Source organism: Dromiciops gliroides, chromosome 6 (genome assembly GCF_019393635.1).
Source record: "Dromiciops gliroides isolate mDroGli1 chromosome 6, mDroGli1.pri, whole genome shotgun sequence".
In the NCBI taxonomy this organism is placed as follows: Eukaryota; Metazoa; Chordata; class Mammalia; order Microbiotheria; family Microbiotheriidae; genus Dromiciops; species Dromiciops gliroides.
The window spans coordinates 198,517,210-198,539,401 of NC_057866.1; the positions used below are offsets into that span (position 1 = coordinate 198,517,210).

The 22,192-nt window shown below is 39.8% G+C and overlaps 1 protein-coding gene across 2 annotated transcripts in view; it reads right to left on the minus strand.

Annotated features, from left to right (window-relative positions):
- Positions 1–514: 514 nt before the first annotated feature.
- The window catches only part of ASB5 (ankyrin repeat and SOCS box containing 5), a 75,107-nt gene continuing 53,429 nt past the window's right edge, over positions 515–22,192 (minus strand). Inside the window, exons 2-7 of one of the 2 annotated variants that reach the window (XM_043972865.1) lie at positions 17,657–17,736; positions 13,413–13,520; positions 11,246–11,396; positions 10,956–11,090; positions 7,374–7,565; positions 515–1,942 (exon numbers count right to left, since the gene is read on the minus strand). In XM_043972865.1, the coding sequence (XP_043828800.1) occupies positions 1,815–1,942; positions 7,374–7,565; positions 10,956–11,090; positions 11,246–11,396; positions 13,413–13,520; positions 17,657–17,736 (794 nt within the window). In that variant the 3' untranslated portion in view covers positions 515–1,814. The remainder of the gene's footprint in view (positions 1,943–7,373; positions 7,566–10,955; positions 11,091–11,245; positions 11,397–13,412; positions 13,521–17,656; positions 17,737–22,192) is intronic. The other variant, XM_043972866.1, reaches the window with a different exon arrangement.

A 22,192-nucleotide genomic window follows, 5' to 3' on the forward strand; every position in this document is an offset into this window, starting at 1 on the left:
ATTTCTAGTGGATACAGATTCACTGAGCTTTGAACCTTTCTCAAGGCCTACCCACCCACTCCATGTGAGAGGAGGTGTCTCAGGTACGGCAAAGGATGGGTGATACCACACCTATAACCTAAGTTCTTACAATTTATAATCTTGACATCTGAAGGTCTTTAAGAATACCATATGTGGGGGTAAAGGGTTCTTGGTGGCTATTGATTTGTGGGTGGTAGTAGCTACACAACAGGTCTAGTTAGAGACAAACTGAAATGCTGAGTGTGACTTAGCTTTTCTAAACTAAGTTGCTGATCATTTGGTAGTTCACAAAATAACTGATAGTATTTCTCAGGTGTTTTGCTAGCTAGAAAAATCTGAAATATCTATCCACTCGGAACTGACCAAGGTCCTTATTCTTGTTCAACCCTTGAACCTATGCCATTAACTAAAAAACAAACAAAAAACCTTATGATTCATTAACACACACACTAAACCAATAATACAAATTTTTGAAAAAAAAATCAGAATTTATTAAGAATATTTTACATTTCACTCAAATATACTTACAACTCAAGGGATGAATACAGTCATATTTACCCTTGCAGGCACCACTGGCATAGAAGAAACTCCCATATTCATAACACCCCCCTTTCTCCCACCCCCATCCCATCCATTCATTATTGTCTATAAATATAGCAAACACTACCTTTTATTGTAAACAACAATATGCCATTAATGAGGTTTGGATACAGTGTTGGAGATTTTGATGTTGTTTAGCCTATTAAAATAATATCCTACTGGTATTTCTTTTTAAAACTAAGTAATTCTCTTTTTTAACCAATTTCTTCTAAAAGGTGTATCTTGCATTTTATTCAGTGCTGGACTGACCTGTTCCCTGGAGACTGAGGAGTGTACATCACGGCTTCTTAATCAATTTTGCCAAGTGTCAGTCCTACCTGTTTGGCTTACCACATCTACTTCACAATTCCTGAAATTTGCTCCTCGGTTTCTAAGCTGATGTATCTAAACATTGAGGAGAAATCTCTGGTACATAAGTCTGTCCCTCAGAAGGAGGAGGTGTGACAGGTGAGTGACAGGTAGCTCTAAGGGCCAAGTTAGTATTTTAGGCCCAGTCCACCCTGGATAAACAACACCTATTGTTTTGTTTCTTTAACAAACCCTATTTAGGCTCTTAGTGGCTTTCTAAATGTTTAGTACCCTTTGTAGGTTCTTTAGGGTCTTTATCTTGTTTTTCCTTTTCAACACGTTCCTTAGAATGAAAAAGTAAAAAAAAAAAATCAATAAAGGGAATTTCCTTTAATACAGTACAGCTCAGATCCAAGATCTCTCCCTGTTCTTTCCAAAGCATGACTCACAGTCTACAGTTGTGTAAAAACAAACAAACTGCAATAAACAGTTTTAGTAGATACAACTATGTCACTAACCATATACGTGAAGAGAGATCACATTTTACAGTGTAATGTAATCTGAACAGTTTTAATAAGTTTGCATTTTTGTTTCTGTTTGAAGATTAGATTACATGAAAGGTAGAGGTTTTTTGTTTTTTTGTCTTACATCAACAAAGGTATTCTGTGGACTAGCTAATGAAATGTAGACCATATGGTGCCTTGATACATAAAATACAAAAGATATTTAACATCAACCAAAATAATTCAATGTCCAATCAATAGATCTCAAACTAGAGCTACCTACACATCTTCCCCACAGGTATTTTACCTCATCCCTAGGATATTTAGACAGGAAACATACAGCATTCTAGAAAACAAACATCAACATTTGCTTCCGCAGTCGTCAAGGGTGAGTTTACTGCTTTATCGGTATTGTAGGAAGTCTTTCAGGAGCGTTGGAAGCTGGAGCTGGGGAACGAGATGGAGCCTTGCTCTTCCTATGCAGTTGCGGATACACAGCCGGCACAGTTGGCACAGAGAGCTCGGGGTGGCTATAAATAAAGCACAACAGAATTCTGTCAACCGAGGCCCATGTAGGTTTTCTGTGCTTCGCATTTTATCAAACCCTTCAACAAAATATTACACAACTGATGAAATGCTCTGTGGCACATTTTATTGACAAGAGGTCAGATCCCTGGAAAAAAATTGTCTCTCAAAGCTGAAATAAAAGTGATGGTTTATACTCCTAAATTTCTGGCTTCTGAAGTGCAAGATAAGGGGGTAACTTTGCTCTTAGGAATGAGGCTAGTATATGAGCCAAAGAAAGGATTGTGAAGGGGCCTGAAGGGGAAACTTAATCAAAAATAGTACTTTTCCAAACTGGGGAGAAGCATGTGATTTGAAATGAGATTTACTATAACATCTATATCTCAGAAGGGGAACATGCTGTTACATTAAAAAACAGCATGAAAAAAGAACAACAAAAAAACAGCATGAGTAACTCCATTTTGCCCTTTATCCACCATTTTGTGAAGCTAAGTTTCAGTAGCTTGTAAGTCACCTGATTTTGGAGAAGTCACAAGATCTAACTCCCAAATGTCTGCCTACTTAAGGAATGTCACAAAACTACCCCTTTCTCTCTCACTTCCCAATCTTCCACCAATAAGAAGCCAGGTGTCTCAATCCTTATACGGCTGTTTTTCTGTCCCTCTGAATTGTATATTAACTGTGTAGAAACCAATAGCCATTGACCTTGGCTACCATGAGTCTTGATCACTGTTTGTTTCTGCAAGCACATGGATTGCTAAATCAATCATTATATACATTTAACTACATGGTTTCTTTATTCCATAAACATGTATAAATTTTTACACATGGGTAAAAATGCTTCCTCCATGTGTTTAGATTGAGCTGATGAGATTTCAGGCTTTGGGAATGAAGGTGGGACCTACCTCCCATCACCCCCTTTTTATTATTGGTCTTGGTGTACTCAGCACGTAACACAGGGATGAGCACATTTTGGGGGTGTGGGGGAGAGGGAAGACCTGGACCTGTGATTTCACTGGTTTGCAGACCACCCTATATGTAAATTCTTTCTAGTAATATGAATTAGTCAAACTTGTATGCAACTTCATTCATAATTTACATCTTAGAGAATTATCTGGAACACTGAGAGCACCTGAGGCAGGTCTTGACCCCAGGTCTTCCTAACTCCAAGTTCAGCTCTCTGGCTATTTCTTCTGGCCTTTCATTTTGCACATAGTAGGCTTGTTGAATTAAAGCAATACAAGCTTCTGTAAACTACTAAGCAAAGACTAAAGCAGAACCACATGCTATTCTTTTCCAAAACTAACAAACTGAATTAGAGGTAGCTGGGTGGTACAATGGAGAGAGCAGCAGGCCTGGAGTCAGGACAGACCTGAGTTCAAATCCAGACTCAGACACTTGCTAGTTGTGTGACCCTGGGCAAGTCACTTAACTCATTTGTCTCAGTTTCCTCATCTGTAAAATGGAAATAATAATAGCATCTAGTTCCCAGGGTTGCTGTGAAGATCAAATGAAATAATAATTGCAAGGCACTTAGCATAGTGCCTGACATGTAATATTCATTATTATCATTCAGTGGAAAGACCATGACAAAATAATGCCAACAAGAACAAAATAAATCAGCACTAGGAGTATAGTATACACACTGATTACAAGGATATTTTAAAAGATACATGAAAAAAAGTATAAGCATAGAGATTAGAAGAGAATTGAGCCTGAGCTCATAAGGTTGCATATTTAAAGCTGGAAGGGGCTTTATAGATCAACTACTCTGCCCCCTTTAGACTGTCAGCCTTTTAAGAACAAGGATTGTCTTTTACTTTTTTTTCTTGGTATTCGCAGTGCTTAGCACAATGCCTAGTCCATAGTAGATGCTTAATAAATGTATAGTGACTGACCCCTCACTTTACAGAGGAAGAAAGTGGATCCCAGAAGCAAAGAGATTTGCCCAAGGTCACACAGGTGGTTGGTGTTATTGATATGTTGGTAATAAAAACAAAGAATAGTAAAGTTTTTGGTGAGCTAAAAAATGAGAAAATCAATCAACAAGACATCATTATAGCCACAGTCTGAATCCAGCTGTTTGTCTATTTTATCAGAAAAATAGCATATTTCCTAGAAACTGTGTTCTTCAGAAAATAGTTCTTATATTTATGACAGAAAACTACTTATACTTCAACAGGAACATTTTTATTCACTACTACATTTAATATTTAAAATAAAACATAAGCCATATTTTACTCTCTTCCTCAAAATTACTTCCTTTCTTTCTCCAGCTTTTGTCACAGCCCATTAAATCATTTTGCACTTTAATACCATTTAATTATATATGTGTGCATTTTTTCTTCTTTTTCTGTTGTTGTTTTTAGTATATGACATTGTTGTGCATCTACACCGGGAGTCTTGCTCTGTGTGACCTTGGGACTCCATCTCCATGAGTCTCAATTTCCTAATCTGGGAAATGAGAGGGATGGACCATAGGATCTCCAAGGTCACTTCCAGTTCTAAAACTCTTAGGACCTCTGGTGTTTCTGTGAATCATGTACTTCCACATGGGAGAAGATTAAGAAGAGAGATGGAATGAAGTTCAGAATGAATTCCACGCTGGATTTATGAGGAGTTCAAAGAATCACAGAATCCCAAGACCTTAGAGTCACAAGGGACTCCAAAGGCCATCTGATCCAACCCCTACATCACTAAAAATCCCCCCCCCAATAATGACTTTAGCAATTGGTAATGCACTCTCTGCTTGGAGACCTTGAATGAGGACAAATCTATAACCTGTTCTACTTTGGGGTTGTTCTAATTATCAGGAAGTTGGACATGTAGCCCACCACTGCCTCTCTGAAACTTCTGACCTTTGGGAGCAAGAAAAACAAGTTAATCCCTCATTGACAAGACAGCCTTTCAAATACTGAGAAGACAGTTTTTATGTTTCCCTTACGTCTCCTCTTCTACAGGCCAGACAACCAATTTTATCCACCATCAGCATGATCATAAGGCTTTTCATTATCCCAGTTCACCCTGTTCTGGATGCTTTCCAGGTTATCGGGGTCCTCTCTCTCCTAAAATGTATTGCCAAGAGCTGAACACGATATGCCAAATATGGTTAGAATCACTTAGAGAAGAAAGGAGGTCCCTTAACTGATTGTCTATATTCAGGAAAAAAACAAAAGCAACAACAAACAACAATGAAAGGGGTATAAATGACAATATATCCCATATTTATTAGTCCAGTCCCAATTTCAAGAAAATCATATTAGCTTTTACAAATGTTTTGCAAAAGTAATCTTTTTTTGGCTCATGTGACCCAATTTTTATTTGGAAAATAAAAATATAGAATATAGATTATGATAACAATGTAACTGACATTCCACAAGGAGCAGAATCTGAGGAAATCAGGTAGTTCAAGTTAAAAATAAGCCAGGTTTCCTTAAACAATAATTGCAAAAGTGCCTGTTTGTTTAGAAAGGCTGTGGAATATATTTCCTTGAAAATCTTTAGATACTTGGAAAGACTTAAGTGGATTTATGCCGAGAGAAGTAAGCAGAACCAGGAGAACATTGTATACAGTAACAGCAACACTATGTGATGATCAGCTATTATAGACTTAGCTTTTCTCAGCAATGCAATGATCCAAGACAATTCCAAAGGACTCATGATAGAAAATGCTCTCCACATCCAGAAAAAAAAAGAACTGTAGATTCTGAATGCAGATTGAATCATACTATTTTTACTTTTTCTTTTGTTTTTTTTCCTTGTGGTTTTTTGCTTTTGTTCTGATTCTTCTTTCACAACATGACTAATGTGGAAATATGTTTAATGTGATTGTACATTTATATCGGATTGCTTGCTGTCTTGGGGAGAGGGTTGGGAAGGGAGGGAGAAAGAAAAATTTGGAACTCAAAATCTTATAAAAACGAATGTTGAAAACTATCTTTACATGTAACTGGTAAAAAATACTATTAAGGAAAAAAATCCTTAGAAAAGAGTAGACTTTCCTTATCTATCTGTGATAGATAGATTTTCAGTAGGAGAGGGAAATAAGAGGGACACTTTAGAGAAGACTCCTAAGGTCATTTAATCTTTTTTTTTTTTAGTGAGGCAATTGGGGTTAAGTGACTTGCCCAGGCATTTAATCTTAATTGGGTAAAATTCTGTGAGCCATTCATAATTTCCATAGAGAATTATTTGCTTAAATCATTTACTTAAATAAACCTAAGACTAGTTATAAGATACAAGTATAAAAGTTTAGTTTTTCTGTACCCAGATGAACCAAACTAAATGACCCCTCAATCTATGGAACCAGAGTATCCTTGAGTAGTTAAGAACAATGGAGGCCATTCTAAGCTAACCTTCTATATGATAACTCTATGAAAACAGGGTCCAAGGGTTTCTGATCCAGTATGTGGCCAAGGATGATCAATATCACCTTCGAAATCTCTCTTCGGTACTCCCCCTTCTCTCCTCTGAAACAGCCACCATCTGTTGCAAGCCCTCTTGACCTCACACCATGGACTATTGCAATATTCTTGGGTGAGTTTCTCTATATCAGACCTCTCCTTGATCCAATTCATCAACCACTGAGCCACTAAAATGATTTTCCTAAAATGCAGATTTGATTATGTCACCATCCTATTCAATAAATTTCAATGACTCTCTATTGTATTTGTATCAAATACAAAATCTTCTGTTTGGCATTCAAAGACCTTCATAACCCAGCCCTCGATCCCTCCAGTATTTTTATACCATACTCCCAGGACATATGCTTTAAAGCAGGGTAACTAACCTCCTGTCTTTTCCCCTTATCTCTCAGCTCTGGGCATTTTCTCTGGCTGTCCATGATATTTTCCTCCTCATCTCTACTTCCTAGTGTCCCTGACTTCCTTTAAATCCCAACTAAAATCCCATCTTCTACAGGGAAACATTTTCCAACCCCTCTTAATTCCAGTACCTCCACTCTGTTAATTATTTCCTATTTATCTCATATATAGCTCTTTTGTGTAGTTTGCATGCCATTCCCTCCATCAGACCATAAGCCTGGGAACAGGAGTTGTCTTTTGCTTCTTTTTGTTTCTCTAGCACTTAGCACAGTGGCTGGTACAAAGTAATTGCTTAGTAAATGTTTATTAATTGACTGATTGATTGATGGTTTCGACAAAGGAACTTCTCGTGTTTGGGGTGTAATATAATTCTTCCTCATTATATTTCTGTTCAACTTCTCCACTGGGAGAGCCCTGCAATATTATGTTTTTCTTCAAATCTGAAAACTGCAAAATACACTTCATCACATCAACTTTCCTGCTCAATGCAATTCACACGCACACACAGACACACAGAATAAACCATGGACTTAAAAATTCCAAACATTTTCAAGTGTATATATAAAAACCGTCCATCTCTCCCCCTGCTCCCCCTGCTCCCCCAGCCCCTTACCTTCCTGCTGCAGCAACATTCTCTCTACGTTGCTGCTGGGAGTAGCTAAATCCACAGGCCGCTGGAGCTCTGTATTTTTAGCATTGATGTCAGCCCCAAATTCAAGCAGAGCACCCACGATCTCTAAACTGGACTGCTGAGCAGCAGCGTGTAATGGAGTGTCCCAATACTTGCCTTTTTGTACATCAGCACCTACATATGGAAAGGGAAGGATGCAGAAAGGACTATTAAAATCCTAAAAGTCCTACTAAACTTTTATACTTGTATCTTATAACTAGTCTTAGGTTTATTTAATTAAATGATTTAAGCAAATAATTCTCTATGGAAATTATGAATGGCTCACAGAATTTTACCCAATTAAGATTAAATGACCTTAGGAGTCTTCTCTAAAGTGTCCTTCTTATTTCCCTCTCCTACTGAGAATCAATCAGTCAACAATCAGTTACTGTGCTAAGCCCGGAGGGAGACAGAGGAAAAACAAAAGCAGTCTCTGCCCTCAAGGAGTTTACTGGGGAGCCTACAGGAATGAATGTATATGCATACACACATTGAGAAATGTATGTATGTGTGTTTATATTCACACACCTCTTTGTTCAATTTCTCCATTGGAAAGCACTGCAGTTTTATATTTTTTCTATTAATTTGAAAATTAAAATATCATCAAATCAACTTCTTACCTGAGGGAATTCACACACATGAATAATCAATGCATTAAATAGATTTACATATGTGTAAATATAGGTATACGTATGCATGCATGTATGTATATGTGTGAACATATAAAATATATACTGACTAGATGGATGATAGTGTTGGAGGGAAAGGAAGAACTAGAAAAGGCTTCCTTAAGGAGGTGATGCAGTAACTGCATACTGAAAGAAGCCAGGGATTCCCAGAGGCAGAGATGGGGGGGGGGGGGAGGCGGGCATTGCCGGTATAAGGGTGAGCTAAATAGAGGAATGTCTATTTGATCTTGGGGTATGTCATAGAGAGCCCGGGGAGTTTGCTGATTAGGGAGGGTAGAACCACTCTGACGCCTGTGTGGAGGATGTTCTAGAGAAATAATCACAAGACTTTGGTAAGAGACTGCCCACGTGAGGTGAGAATGAGAAGTTGAGGACGCTATCAAAGTGGACAACCTCGGTGGATGAGAGGACGGTGGCGCTCTCAACAGAAATAAGGAAGTTCTGAATTGGCTTAGAGAAGAAGAAGAGACATGGGACGGTAGCTTTCTGGCCTAGTGGTTTTAGTGAGGAATTTTTAAGGATGGGAAGAGACTTTGGCAGAGAACTGTACTAACCTGGGAGGGAGTTCCAAAGGGCAGAATAGTCTTAATGATTTTTTGTTTATCTCCCCAGCACAATGCTCTGAATGAAGTAGGTGCTGAATTAATATTTGTTGGATGACCTTGCCTGGAATCGACTCCCCCTCTTAATTTATAATACAGATAATTTTATCTTGAAAACTCACAAAAAATGAGCAGTTTAAACAAAAAAGTCTTTCCTATTGCTGTATTACTGTCTTGTTTAGGCAGATAAAGCATAGATTTCTTTTTAAAATGGCTTAATATACTCAGCATCATATGTGGAAAAGCAAAGTTTATTACTACAATGAAAATAAAGCATATAGAAAAGCCAAACAACAAAATTATTTAAGAGGCAGACTTGAATTATTCAACACTAATGCACTGTGGAAGGGTTACAACAGTACCCCAGCAAAAAGAATAACCAATCAGTGAGATCAGAGCTCCATCAGAGTGTTTCGTGAATAATGATAGCCTGGAAATACTTAGGAAGGTGGATTCCAAAAGGAGATGTCCCTCAAATGGGGGCCACAGGTTGAGCCATACATCCTATCCTAGCTGGAAAACTGAAGGTCTTTATTCTACTTATGATCTTGGAGTCTACTGGCAACTCACTTCCCTTCTCCAGTTTTTTGTCCCCTTTGATCTGCAAAATGCAGATACTAGCAGTTCCTGCCCCATTCTGCCTCATATAGTTGTCCTAAATATCTAATTAGGTAGTGTGTATGAAATTACTTTGAAATTTAAAGTACTACAAGCAAGCAGGACAGTTTTGAAAGTTACGCGTTAAACTTACTGTAGACTTAAAAGGGAAGGCAAACTATATGTAACAGAAATGTCCACTTTTATGTCTTGTTCTTTTCCATATTGTATATGGATATGCCCATTTTATTTGGTGTCTATAAAACTGAGAAGAGACAAAAAGTGTGGGGGGAAGCAAAAGAGAAGTAGTGAGGGGGGGAGGACAATGTTTCTGTTTTATTTATTGGGGCTCTTTCTGATATTTATAAGTCTTGGGAAAATCTGCCAGACCATTTGTAAAAGGGGCCTAACATCCACTAGCCAATGGGGCTGTGTTAAGACTTAATATTTTTGCTTTTTCTTTTCTTTTCTTTCTTTGTTTTTTTTTTGCAGGACAATGAGGGTTAAGTGACTTGCCCAGGGTCATACAGCTAGTACATGTCAAGTTTCTAAGGCTGGATGGTCAGGAAAGGCTGTTCAGAGATTGGGAGGCTAGAGCTAGGTCTTTGTTTTGTTTTTGTTTTTTGTTTTTGATGGGCAGTGAGGGTTAAGTGACTTGCCCAGGGTCACACAGCTAGTGTCAAGTGTCTGAGGCCGGATTTGAACTCAGGTCCTCTTGAATCCAAGGCTGGTACTTTATCCACTGTGCCACCTAGCTGCCATCTAGCTGCCCCCTAGAGCTAGGTCTTAAAGAAAGGAGAGGGCATTCCAAATGAAAGACAGCTGAGGTGGGACCCATAGGAGAGTGTGAACTCCAGTTTGGCTGGAGTGGAGGATTTGTAGAAGGTAATAGTGGAAAATAAGGTTATTTAAGCAATGGATCACCCCCAAACTGCATATAGTTGATTTTGTTTAGATGCAATCTGAGACAAAAACAGCTCCGGCCGTGTTATACTCAAATTTAGGCAACCTTATTTGGCTTCCTTTCCTAAGCAGCCATGACCAGGAAATACAGGGCCTATGCCCAGTATAACTAAAAGCAGTACTTAACTAACTGCTGATCATATTTGCACAGATCGAGAGAAGGATTATGTTTTCTTGTTCAAACTTTGATATTAGACTCACTAAGAATGAGAACACATATACATAGTAAGAATGATTTAACTAAAGTTTCTAGTAAAATAAGGCATTAGGTAGTTCAGTGCAGAGTGCTGGGCCTAGAGTCAGGAAGACCAGAGTTCAAATCTGACCTCAGACATTTACTAGCTGTAGGACCTTGGGCAAGTCACTTAACCCCTGTCTACATAAAAACTGGAGAAGGAAATGGCATACTACTCCAGCAGCTTTGCTAAGAAAACCCCATGGACAATTGATCCACAGGGTCAGGAAGAGTCAGACACAACTATCAACAAAAAGAAATGCTCAAAAGCAACAAATATATGGCTAAATTAATGACTGTCAAAATGCAAAACAAATCATGGAAAGCACTTGAATAGTACATGTATATATACATATAAATATATACATGTGAGTATATATACACACATATATGCACATGTGCATATACATGCACACAAACACACAAAACAACAATTTACCTGCATAAAGAAGCTTTTGGACACAATGGTATTGCTGTGCCATACAAGCCACATACAGAGGGGTGCCCAGGTGAGGAATGTCTTGGTCAACATCTATGCCCCAGGATATCAGAGCTTCGAGACATTCACAATGACCTGCCAATATAAAATATGGAAGAGTTCACTCTTCTTCAGAATGTCCTTCATTGCCCACCTCTCTCTTCTTGAAGCCATAAAATGCACTGAGTTCTTTGAACTGGACTTCCTTCTTCCCCACTGCACCACACATGTCTGGGATGGTAACAGTATACCTCTGCTGGCTGCCTCATGCATCGGTGAGGGAAGGCAGGACTCCAGCTGAGCTTTGGCACCGTACTCCAACAGTAGCTCGATGCAGCTAGCACTTCCTCGGGAGCAGGCATTGAATAATGGGGTCACACCATCGATTGTGGTTGCATTCACCTACAACGAATCAGAAAAAGCTGATAATAGGGCTAAGAAAACGAGATAAAGACTTAATTGTAAAAAACAAAAACAAAAACAGCTCAAATGGCCCTTTTAGAAGAAGGAAGTCCTTTTTAGAAACTTGAGAACTACAAAGAGGCCAATTTTCCAATGATAAATAAAATGCTTGATGGGAAGAGAGGCATTTAAAATTCCTATTGTTTTCTTTTTTGTTTCTCACCATTCGGGGCCAAGAAAAAAGCAATGATTTCAGTAGGGCATGACTGAACACTCTTTGCACCCCCAGTATATTCCCTTTTTTGTAGACTTAAACAGCAAAAAAAGTATCTTAGAGATACAAATGTAAAGACCAGTTTTAAAGTTAATTTTTGCAATAATCCAGGGTTGATCAAAAGAACAATGCAGACATTTCTGAGTCAAAGAGAGGAAGGACCTGGTTAAGGACTGTGAAAAAGATGACCACTTAAAATGGGTAGAATAACCAGTGCAAGATTGGAAAAGCTAAACTGGGGAAGGAGACACTCATCTATCCAGAAGGAAGTCTGAGAATCCAACTTGATTTAATCTGTACTGATTGAGGGCCAACTGTGTGCAAGGTATCAATCAGGTCCAGTGCAATGGGGCTAGAAAAAATGAGTTAAGACTTGGCTCCTGTATGCCTTCAGGGAGGTTATAATGAGGTTGGTGACCTTGCACAGCTCTCCCTCACTTAAATCCAATTCAGTGCAAGTCATGACATCACCCAGATGTCATGGTCCTTTTTGAGAACGAAAGACAAACAGCAGCAACAACAAGAAGTCTAGTAAAGCATTTAAGAAATACACATAAAATACAAGGCAGATTGTGGTCGATTTTGCTGAGATTTTGTCTTTTCTTTTGACTGGTCTGTGATTTCATTGGAGTACATACAGTACTTTCATGGCAGAAATTCATTTTACCAATGCAGATCAGAACCAGCTTGATTAACCAATAAACATTTGTTATGTGGCTATTACACACCAGGCAATGTGCTGGGGATAGAAACGGAGGCAAAAGCATAAGCTTTCCAACTTGTTATCTTAGAGAGCTGGCTTTGGACGCTGAGAGCTTAAGCGACTTGCTCAGTTTCATAAAGAGATAGATAGTTCTCCAAGGAAAATGTTACTGGGGAGAGGAGAGACTGGAGGAGGAAGAGGTTATGTTAGATTGAGAGAGTCAGTGAACACTTCATGGAGGGAATAATAATGACAATAATAGCAGCTAACATTTACATAGCGCCTCCTATGTGCCAGGTACTGCCTTCATTTAAAATTATCTCACTTGATTCTTACAACCCTGGGAGGCAAGTTCTGTTATTTGTCTCCATTTGCAGATAAGGAAACTGAGGCAGAGGTTATGTGACTTGCTCAGGGTCACCTAGTTCATAAGTGTCTGAGGCTGGATTTAAACCTGGCTCTTTTTTTTTTTTTGCGGGGCAATGAGGGTTAAGTGACTTGCCCAGGGTCACACAACTATTAAGTGTCAAGTGTCTGAGGCCGGATTTGAACTCAGATACTCCTGAATCCAGGGCCGGTGCTTTATCCACTGTGCCACCTAGCCGCCCCCTAAACGTGGCTCTTCTTAACTCTAGGCCCAGCACTCTATCCACTGCACTCCTGGCATTGGAGGTGGAACCGAATGATGAGTAGGCTTTTGAAAGGTAGAGAAATGAGACTAAGGTATTCCAAGGAGATGAAATAGTATAAGGAAAAGAAAGACAGCAGAAAAAATCACAGGGATCAGTGAAACAGTTGGAAAAGAAGAGAGGGTATGTATAGAGGAGTTGCAGGTGAAGGTAAATGAGGGGTCAGAACTTGAAGAGCCTTGAATGCCAAGCTAAGGAATTTGTGCTCTGTTCATGAGGCAAATAGGAGCCACTGATTTTAAGAAGAAAAGTGCTATGATCAGAGCTGAACCTTAAGAGGAATCTAGCAGCAGCTACAGGAAATGACAAGAGTGGATGGGCTTCAGGATGTTTTCAAAAAAGATACTTACATTGGCTCCAGCTTCGAGAAGAGTCCTAGCACAGGCAACATGATCTCCCAGGCACGCCTCATGCAGGGGAGTGACATGGTCGATTGTCACTGTATTTACATTATATCCCTAAATGTGATAGAAATAACTTTCAAACATGAGATGGAAAAAATTTAGGCAAAGCCACTTATTAAACATGAGAGTTGAGAGGAACAATGCAACGGAGAATCGGAGACTTGTAAAGTTCCTGTGCAGTCGTGATTATTTTGTCTGATAGGGAAAGAATGCCTGATGAAACATTTAAGTTAAAGATAAGATGGTGCCTTGTACCCAGTGGGTGCTACGAAACCGCTTTTGTCCCCACCCACCCCCACCAGACTGAGCCATCTTTATAACTTCACACCTATTGTGACGGCACTTTTGAAACCAAGGCTTGACATGGCATTAAATCCAAGTGTGATGCTAATACTTTGAGGAAAAAAATGACATTTATGATGGACTCTTTAGATCCCCTATTTTTTTTTTAACTGTTTCCAACAGAATGTAATGCTGCTCTGAAGCATCTCTAGGGATTTGCTGAAAAGGAGAAATGTTTAATTCTTTAGAAATAGGGTGCTTGACAAAGAGAACACTGCCATGCCCTTCAGCTGTCAGTGTCGATTATATTGTCTTTAAAGGCAATGTAAAATCATCTTAATAAAATTTGACATTTTTCTAAATGTTGTGTGTTGTGATTTTGGGGATTCTATCATTTTTTTCTTCCCTAACGGGCAGGGAGAGAGTGCTTCTTGGTGGTTATTTCTTGGTTTGGTGAAAGCTATAAGATATAAAAATAATGACAATAATGATAATAATAATATATGATATCAAATATAATAATAATATAATAACTACCCCAGGCAATCCAGGAGGGAGAAAACATCTTATGTAGAGTCCATTCCTTTTACAATGACAATAAAGGCCAAATAACTGAAGCATTCTTTAGCCCTAGCAAACGGTGAATTCCATTCAGAACAACTTTAGACGTGGTGCATTGCTTTGATGAAATCCCTGCTCTTTGACTGCCCAAAATAACTATCAAAACCTTTTCTAGGTTTATTTTGTGAAGCCAATTTACAATTATAGGACCTATAACTGGAAGTAGAAGGGATTCATAGGGTTATCATATTGGAGCAGGAAGAGACTTTCAACCCAATCTGCTCCAAAACCCTTATATTTTACAGATGAGCAAACTGAAGTTCAGAGAGGGAAATGACTTGCCCAGGATCACACAGCTAGTTAGTGGTCAAGGTAGGACAGAACCCAGTTCTCTTGACTCACTTTTGACAATCCTGTTTCTGCTACTGTACAGGCAGCTAGATGACGCTGTAGTACACAGAGTGTCAGGCCTGGAGTTAACAATACTCCCCTTAATGAGTTCAAGTCTGGCCTCAGATACTTCCTTCCCAGCTGTGTGGCCCTGGGGCAAGTTACCTAACCCTGTTTGTTTCAGTTTCCTCATCTATAAAATGAGCTGGAGAAGGAAATGGCAAACCACTCCAGTATCTTTGCCAAGAAAATCCCAGTATGAAATAACTGAACAACACTACTACCATACCACCAGTTATTTTCTCAGAATTTCACCAAAGATCTCAGACAGGGCCTACTGATAAAGGGGATTTAACTCTTCCAACCTCTTAAAAATTGCATACAGGCCTTAATGTGAAATGAGTATAAGAAACAAACTTTATCAGGTGGACATGTGGCTAGTGTAAGAAAAGTACTGTGACATTTTCCCCATCCAGAAGCCCTTCTCCTGGCTATCTGGTGAATCATGCCATCTTCTAACCTATCCCTGACGTCTTCTAGCCTATCTCCAGTAGCACCAGACACCACACTAGGATGAGTCATTCTCATGACTCCATTCTCAGAATGGAAGAGGAGAGATTGAAAACAGTGGAAGACACTAAGCTGTGGGGTATCTTAGTGTCCCTTTTATTTTACAGGTGAAAAAAGTGAGTCCCAAAGGCTAGGTGACTCACCCACAGTCACACAGATAATCAGGAGGATAAGAGATAAGATTTGAACCTCCATTCTCTGACCCTCTCTGCAGTATTTGGGGGCGGAGGCTCACTGCATTACACCGTCTCTTTCTCACTAGTATACGGCAGGCAGTTTGGACTGAGGATTCCTCAACTCTCCCATCAAACATTTCAGGCTTCACTGGGAAGGAACTGAGGGGAGTGGTACCAAAATGCTCATCTACCATAATGGCAGGTTTCAGTAGATATGCTAATGTAACGATTGGAATGACGCCACCTGCTGGAGACTTACTGTAGAAAAGCTCTGCCACGAAGTGAAGGTATTTGAGGACAAGAGCAGGAGTCTTTTCTTTGGCATCAGGAAGTGACATCTGCTTGTGGGAGGAAGAAGGGGGGAGCCTGCCACTCTGACTGGGGCTCTTGCCTGAGGACTCTGGTAGAGAAGGGAGCGAGAAATGCGCTCTCCCTTTAATAGATGGATGAATGTAGGCTTTTCTCTCTCTCTTTACCAAATTCTTATTTTCCTTAATAAATGCTTAAAAGTCTAACTCTTGGGGCAGCTAGGTGGTGCAGTGGATAAAGCACCGGCCCTGGATTCAGGAGTTCCTGAGTTCAAATCTGGCCTCAGACACTTGACACTTACTAGCTGTGTGACCCTGGGCAAGTCACTTAACCCCCACTGCCCCACCAAAAAAAAAAAAGTCTAACTTTTGCTTAAGCTTATAATTTATTGGCGACCACTCATTAGATATTTTAGACAGACTTAGCTAGAATTTTAGCCTTTAACACTAAGGAATACCTTAAGCCGGCTCTCCTCTTTAAAGGACTATGTGACTCTTTCTAGGGAATTGCACTTCAGAACCTACTGACCTTTCATGGGTTCCTTTGTCTAATCAAGTATTATATAGAGCAAAATCTCCATGAGGTTCTTCCCTATTCAGAGGTGATAAGGACCTTAGCAATCACCTATGCCAAGCCCATCATTATATGGGTTCATAAGTAGGGGATGATGCTAAGGGTTGATGGTTCCCCTTAAGGTCACACAGCTAATTAGTGGCTGAATCAGGACTAGAAAGAACCCAAGTCCATTATTCTACTTCACCTCCTCAGCGTTAGAAAAAAATTCCTGAGTGGCAGGTTGGCACAGTGGGAAGAGTATTGGGCCTGAAAGTTGAGTGGAGGTCTCAGAAGACTACAAGCTCAAAAAATGTCAGCTCTGCAAAGTGACACAAGGGTGGGAGCACAGGCTTTGGGCATTATAAGCATAGTGGCCAAAATGAAAAAAAAATTCTACTATGTTTTGGCTTGGTACAGCTAGGTGACTCGGGATAATGCTGGACTTGGTAGTCAAGAAGATCTGAGTTTGAATCCTGCCTCTGGAACTTACTTAGCTGTGTGACCCTGGGCAAATCACTTAACCACTCTCAGCCTCACTTTTCTCCCAGGGTTGTAAGGATTGAATGAGATAATAAATTGTTTTGCCAACCTTAAAGTGCTCTATAAATGCTAGATATGGTTATTATTGCTGCTGCTGCTGCTGCTGCTGCTGCTGCTGCTGCTGCTGCTGCTGGTTGGTCAGACTGAACCTGGAGTACAACGTTAAGAGTGCTAGGTGTCATATTTTAATAAACATATTCATTGATGAACTGCAACATTTCAGCAGAGACTGGCTTGGGATGGCAACGAGACTCAATAGCATGTTTTAGCAGGATTGGTTGAAAGAATGAAAGATATTTAGCCCAAGGAAGAAAAGAATTGGTGGAGGGAGAAGAACATGACTTGTCTTCAAACATAGAGAAGGGCTACAGTATGGAGTCATGGACTGGACTTGTTTTTCCCGGCCTCGGAGGACACAACTAAAGCCAAGTTGCAAGGGCAGATTTTAGCTCAACAGAATAAAAAACTTCCTGATAATCAATCAGACCCGACCAAAAGCTGCTTGAAGAAGACCAAAGTTCATTATTTCAAGAGCAATTATGAAGAGGTTAAACTATATCTATCAATCCACATTTATTGAGCACCTACTAAATGTGCTAAATGCTGGGGATACCAAGAAAGGCAGAAGTCAGACCCTGCTATCAAGGAGCTTACAATCTAACAGAGGCTCTTATCCGAAGCCCCTTCGGACTATCAGGGGCCATGATTCTGAAGGTTCTAAACAGCCTAACACACTGAGCATACTCAATATGGTACTTTAACATACGGGAAAAGAGATCTCTTTTCAGGATTCATGTCATCTCTCACCTGTGACAGTAAAGTCTTCAGAGCAAGAAGACGGCCTTGACTTGCTGCTTCATGGAGTGGTGATCGATCTGCCCAAGAACCTACGGGAAAAACACGAACAAACAAAAATCCATGAGTCAAACTAATCCCTGTTACTCCTGTAGTACCCCCAGTGAAGGGGCAACAGAGTACCCCAAATATCTCTGCTAGTCCTAGTGGATCCTGAGAGTAAGCCGCTGCAAGTCTGCTCTAACTTTCTGGATGTGTTCCCAAACTGGGAAGGATGTGTCAGGCTCAGACCTGTTGTCTTAGAACCACAGTAACATCACTTGGACATTATTCACTAGAGTGCACTGACTTTCTTCAAAAATATCTCAGTTGTTAAGAATTAGTGATTTACACCGGAGAAAAGCACTTCTCTACAACATTTGGTAATGGTTAAAAAATAGAAAAAAAGCAAGTCAATCGAACAAATGAGACAAAGAAGAATCAGAAACAATGAAACTCAATAACTGAATGTTCAAAAAATATAGATTACCTAGGGAAAAAATTCACTATTTTATAACTTCTAGGAAAACTGGAAATCAGTCTGGTGGAAATTAGCTGTCAGACCAACATCTTACAACATATTGTACAATAAACTGAAAATGGATACATGACCCCAGCTTTTAAAGGTTGTCTTATAACAGATGTATCCTAAATAAACTCTCCAGCCTCTTGTGGGAAACTCAGGCTCAGGGATATGTAATTGGGATTTTTTTTTAACTGTATCATAACATTTTGGCATTAACAAACGACATCCTAGACTGGGATAATGCACGGTCAAGAGAACAAAGGAATCTCGTGTATCTCCAGAGCTGAACTTTCCCATACAAAAAGTGACATTTTAATGTATACTCACTTCATGGCTTGACTCTTTCTTTCTTTCTTTTTTTGTGGGGCAATGGGGGTTAAGTGACTTGCCCAGGGTCACACAGCTAGTAAGTGTCAAGTGTCTGAGGCCAGATTCCTGAATCCAGGGCTGGTGCTTTTATCCACTGTGCCACCTAGTTGCCCCCATGGCTTGACTCTTAACCAACTGCTTCCCACTTCTCTCTCATTAGCCATTTCTTTATCTCAGTAACAGCTGCTCCGGTAGCAGCAGCAGCTGTAGGGTAGAGCTCAGCTCAAAAACCAAGCTGACACCTATTTGAAGGAAGATTTTAATTTTTATCCTTAAAAGGTCATTGCACATATAGTAATAGGAAGGATGTCAGCAGTTCCAGGGACGAGTAGCTGACCCTGTTGCTGTTACCACTTGAGTAACAGCAGATTTTTGGCAATGCTTGCTCACTTGAATTATCTCCAAGAGTATTATTACACTTTATGGTGTTAGTGGTAGGAAGGAGGGGAAGAGGCAGGCTTCACGGTCCTGAAGAAAACTGGGACCTTCTGGGCACCAACAGGCATGCCCTGTGACATTTGTGATGTGGACTTTGGCTGGTGAATTTGAAGCAATGTCTCTTGGGTTTCTCTTTGTCTTTGAAGGACCAGATCAGAAACACCAGCCTGAATGATCTTCTTGAGGTCCCCCCTCCTTTTTCTATAGAAAGTCAGTCTTGTATACTGGATAAAGTGATAGACTTAAGAGTCAGGAAAACACTTCGTGGCTGTGTGACCCTGAAAAAGTCACTTAACTTCTAAGGGACTTAGTTTCCACATCTGTAAAATGAATGTGATAACCTCTAAGGACTTCTGCAACTCTATATGTATGATCATATAGAAATTAGTTATTTCTCCTTAGCTTAAGGAAAGTAAGACAACTTTTCAAAAATCTTCCCAATTCTGGTATGAATCACCTCCATGAAAACTCCTTAGACTTTTGTGGACCTGAGCAACTACTGAAAAGCAATTTTCATAGTCATTTCAAAGTCTGATGAGGGCACCAGCTGGGTAGGGCAAAGTATATTGCAGTTTGTTTCCTTTCTTTCCACACAGTCTCACAGACTCTTAATTTCTACATTCCCCAGGGTTTTTCCTTTAAAAAAAAGTTTTATTTTCCCAAATAATTCTAAAATTTTTGCAGCTATGTGACATTGCACAAACTAATTTGGCTACAGCAACTTTGGGGCTTGAAATAAATTAGTGAAGCCAGAAACACTGCTCTGAAGAGGCTGGGGTTATAGAAAATCCCTGGGATAAAGGATAACTCAAGGAAATTTCAAAGTAGAAAAAAGGAAATTCAGTCTATTTTTGTAATGAAAAAAGGTCACATGAAATAAGTATGTTTATACTTATATAATTTCATATTTAGGGGTAACTAGGTGGCACAGTGGATACAATGCTGAGCCTGGAGTCACAAAGACTCATCTTTACTGACTCAGCTGGCCTCAGACACTAGCTGTGTGACCCTGGTCAAGTCAATGTGATGAAATAATGAGATTTAGCAGATACTCAAAGACCCACCTGGAGATTAATCTAGACTGATTGAATCAAGTAAGAGTGATTAACTGCTGATTAGCCTACTTCAAGTTAACTGGATTGTAATCACATCTTGAGAACCAATGGATTTTGAGGATGCCAACCAATCAGCTTGAAGCAGTGTGTAAGGACCGCCTCTGTTCCAGACCTATAAAAAGCTTCCACAATCAGTTTGCTAAGGAGTTCCTGATTAAAGCAGGCTCGTGGAGGAGGACTTGAGGAAGAACCCAACCAGGCTGGAACTCTATGTAAGATAGGCTTTTTCTTAACTTTCTGAACTCCTTGTGAATACCTCTATGCTTTAATAAATGTTTAATGCCCAAAGACTGGTGCTGAAGCTTCTAATTTAAGGCGACCACAGTTTAGATTTTAAACATCACATCATTTAACCCTGTCTACCTCAGTTTCCTTATCTGTAAAATGAACTGGAAAAGTAAATGGCAAGCCAATTTCCAAGAAAACCCCAAATGGGGTCACAAAGAGTCAGACACAACTGGAACAACCACAAATTTCATATATAATATTTTAAATATAAAAATATCAGTGGCCAGGCACACAATAAGTGACTAACAAATGTCTGTTGATCAACTGATATCAAAAGGGCAGGTAAACTTGCAGGAGGAGACAAGAGAGACAGAAGGTAGCATTGGCCAGCTGGGTCAAACCACAACTTTTCACTGGACTGTGGTGGTGACAGCAGTAACTGTCAGAGCCCCCCACAGCCATCCTTGAGCGGAGCAACCCTGCCTCTGAAGACACAGCAGTCCTCATCCCCTCTCTCTGCTCCTCAGTAGCCACATCTATAGAGAACCTGGAGAAGAACGTTCTTGCCCCCCAAATCCCTGCTACCATCAAACAGCTCATCACCAGACAGTTTTATTGATGAAAGATGCTTTGGCATCAGCCTTGCCGCTTTCACCCTAAGGACCACAAAGCCTTTCCATCTGACTTGAAGCCAAAATCTCCCATGTGCGTTGGCTCGTCCCATTACAATGTGAGCTCCTGGAAAGCAGGGACCGTCTGTCCGACTTTTCTTTGTATTCCCAGAACTTAGTACAGAGTTTAGCACATTATAAATAATTGACCAATGCTTTTCCCTTCTTTCATTCTCAAGAAATGTCTATTCATATCATGCAGAACAGTGGGATTCCCAGGAACATAGTTTGGGAAATGCTCATGTAAAGGAAGGACTCGGGTCTTAGAGCTATGTGTCTATTTCCTAGGTGATAGGGGGCTTATTGCCCAATTCAAAAGCAGGGGATTTTATTTTATCTTTTCTTCTTTGTACTCCCTACCTTAGACAGCTGTTCTGACAAAAAAGCTCTACATAAAATAAAGGTGATCTGTGAGTTGCTGTTCTTTGGAATACCAGGAGGCCGGGATAAATGGTCAATTTGTTTACTCAGTTATTTTCTAGATATGAACCAAAATAAAAATCGAGGGGTAGGCAATTCAGTAATTGTACCAAATTCCTGTGTGTTTCTCTTGGCACCATTTCTTATTTCACTTCCCCTTAAGTAAAACCCTATATTTCAAATAGTAATTATCAGAAGGGGCAGTAATCGGGGCAGCTAGGTGGCGCAGTGGATAAAGCACCAGCCCTGGATTCAGGAGGACCTGAGTTCAAATGTGGCCTCAGACACTTAACACTTACTAGCTGTGTGACCCTGGGCAAGTCACTTGACCCCAATTGCCCTGCAAAAAAAAAAAAAAAAGAAGAAGGGGCAGTAATCATCTGTTTTGTGCCAGAACAGGGACTGAGATTTATACAGGAAAGCAGAAACATGGAGAGTAATGGTCCCTAAGACACAGCCAGGGATGTACTGCTGCTGGCTTGCATAGGCTTTTGGATAACAGCTGATGGTTACACAGGCTTAGAATAATAGCTGATTGGTAAATTTTCAGTGTGAGCATTTATATTTCAGAAATCAGCAAATGCAACAAATACAGGCCTGATCTATTGTTTTGTTAATTGTCTGGACTTAAGAAAGTGATGGAGAAAATGTTAATAATGTAAATGAAACTTAAAAGTGTGTTGTATGTACTAGCATACTAATCCTCTGTGTATGCATGTATATGTGTACATGTGTATCACAC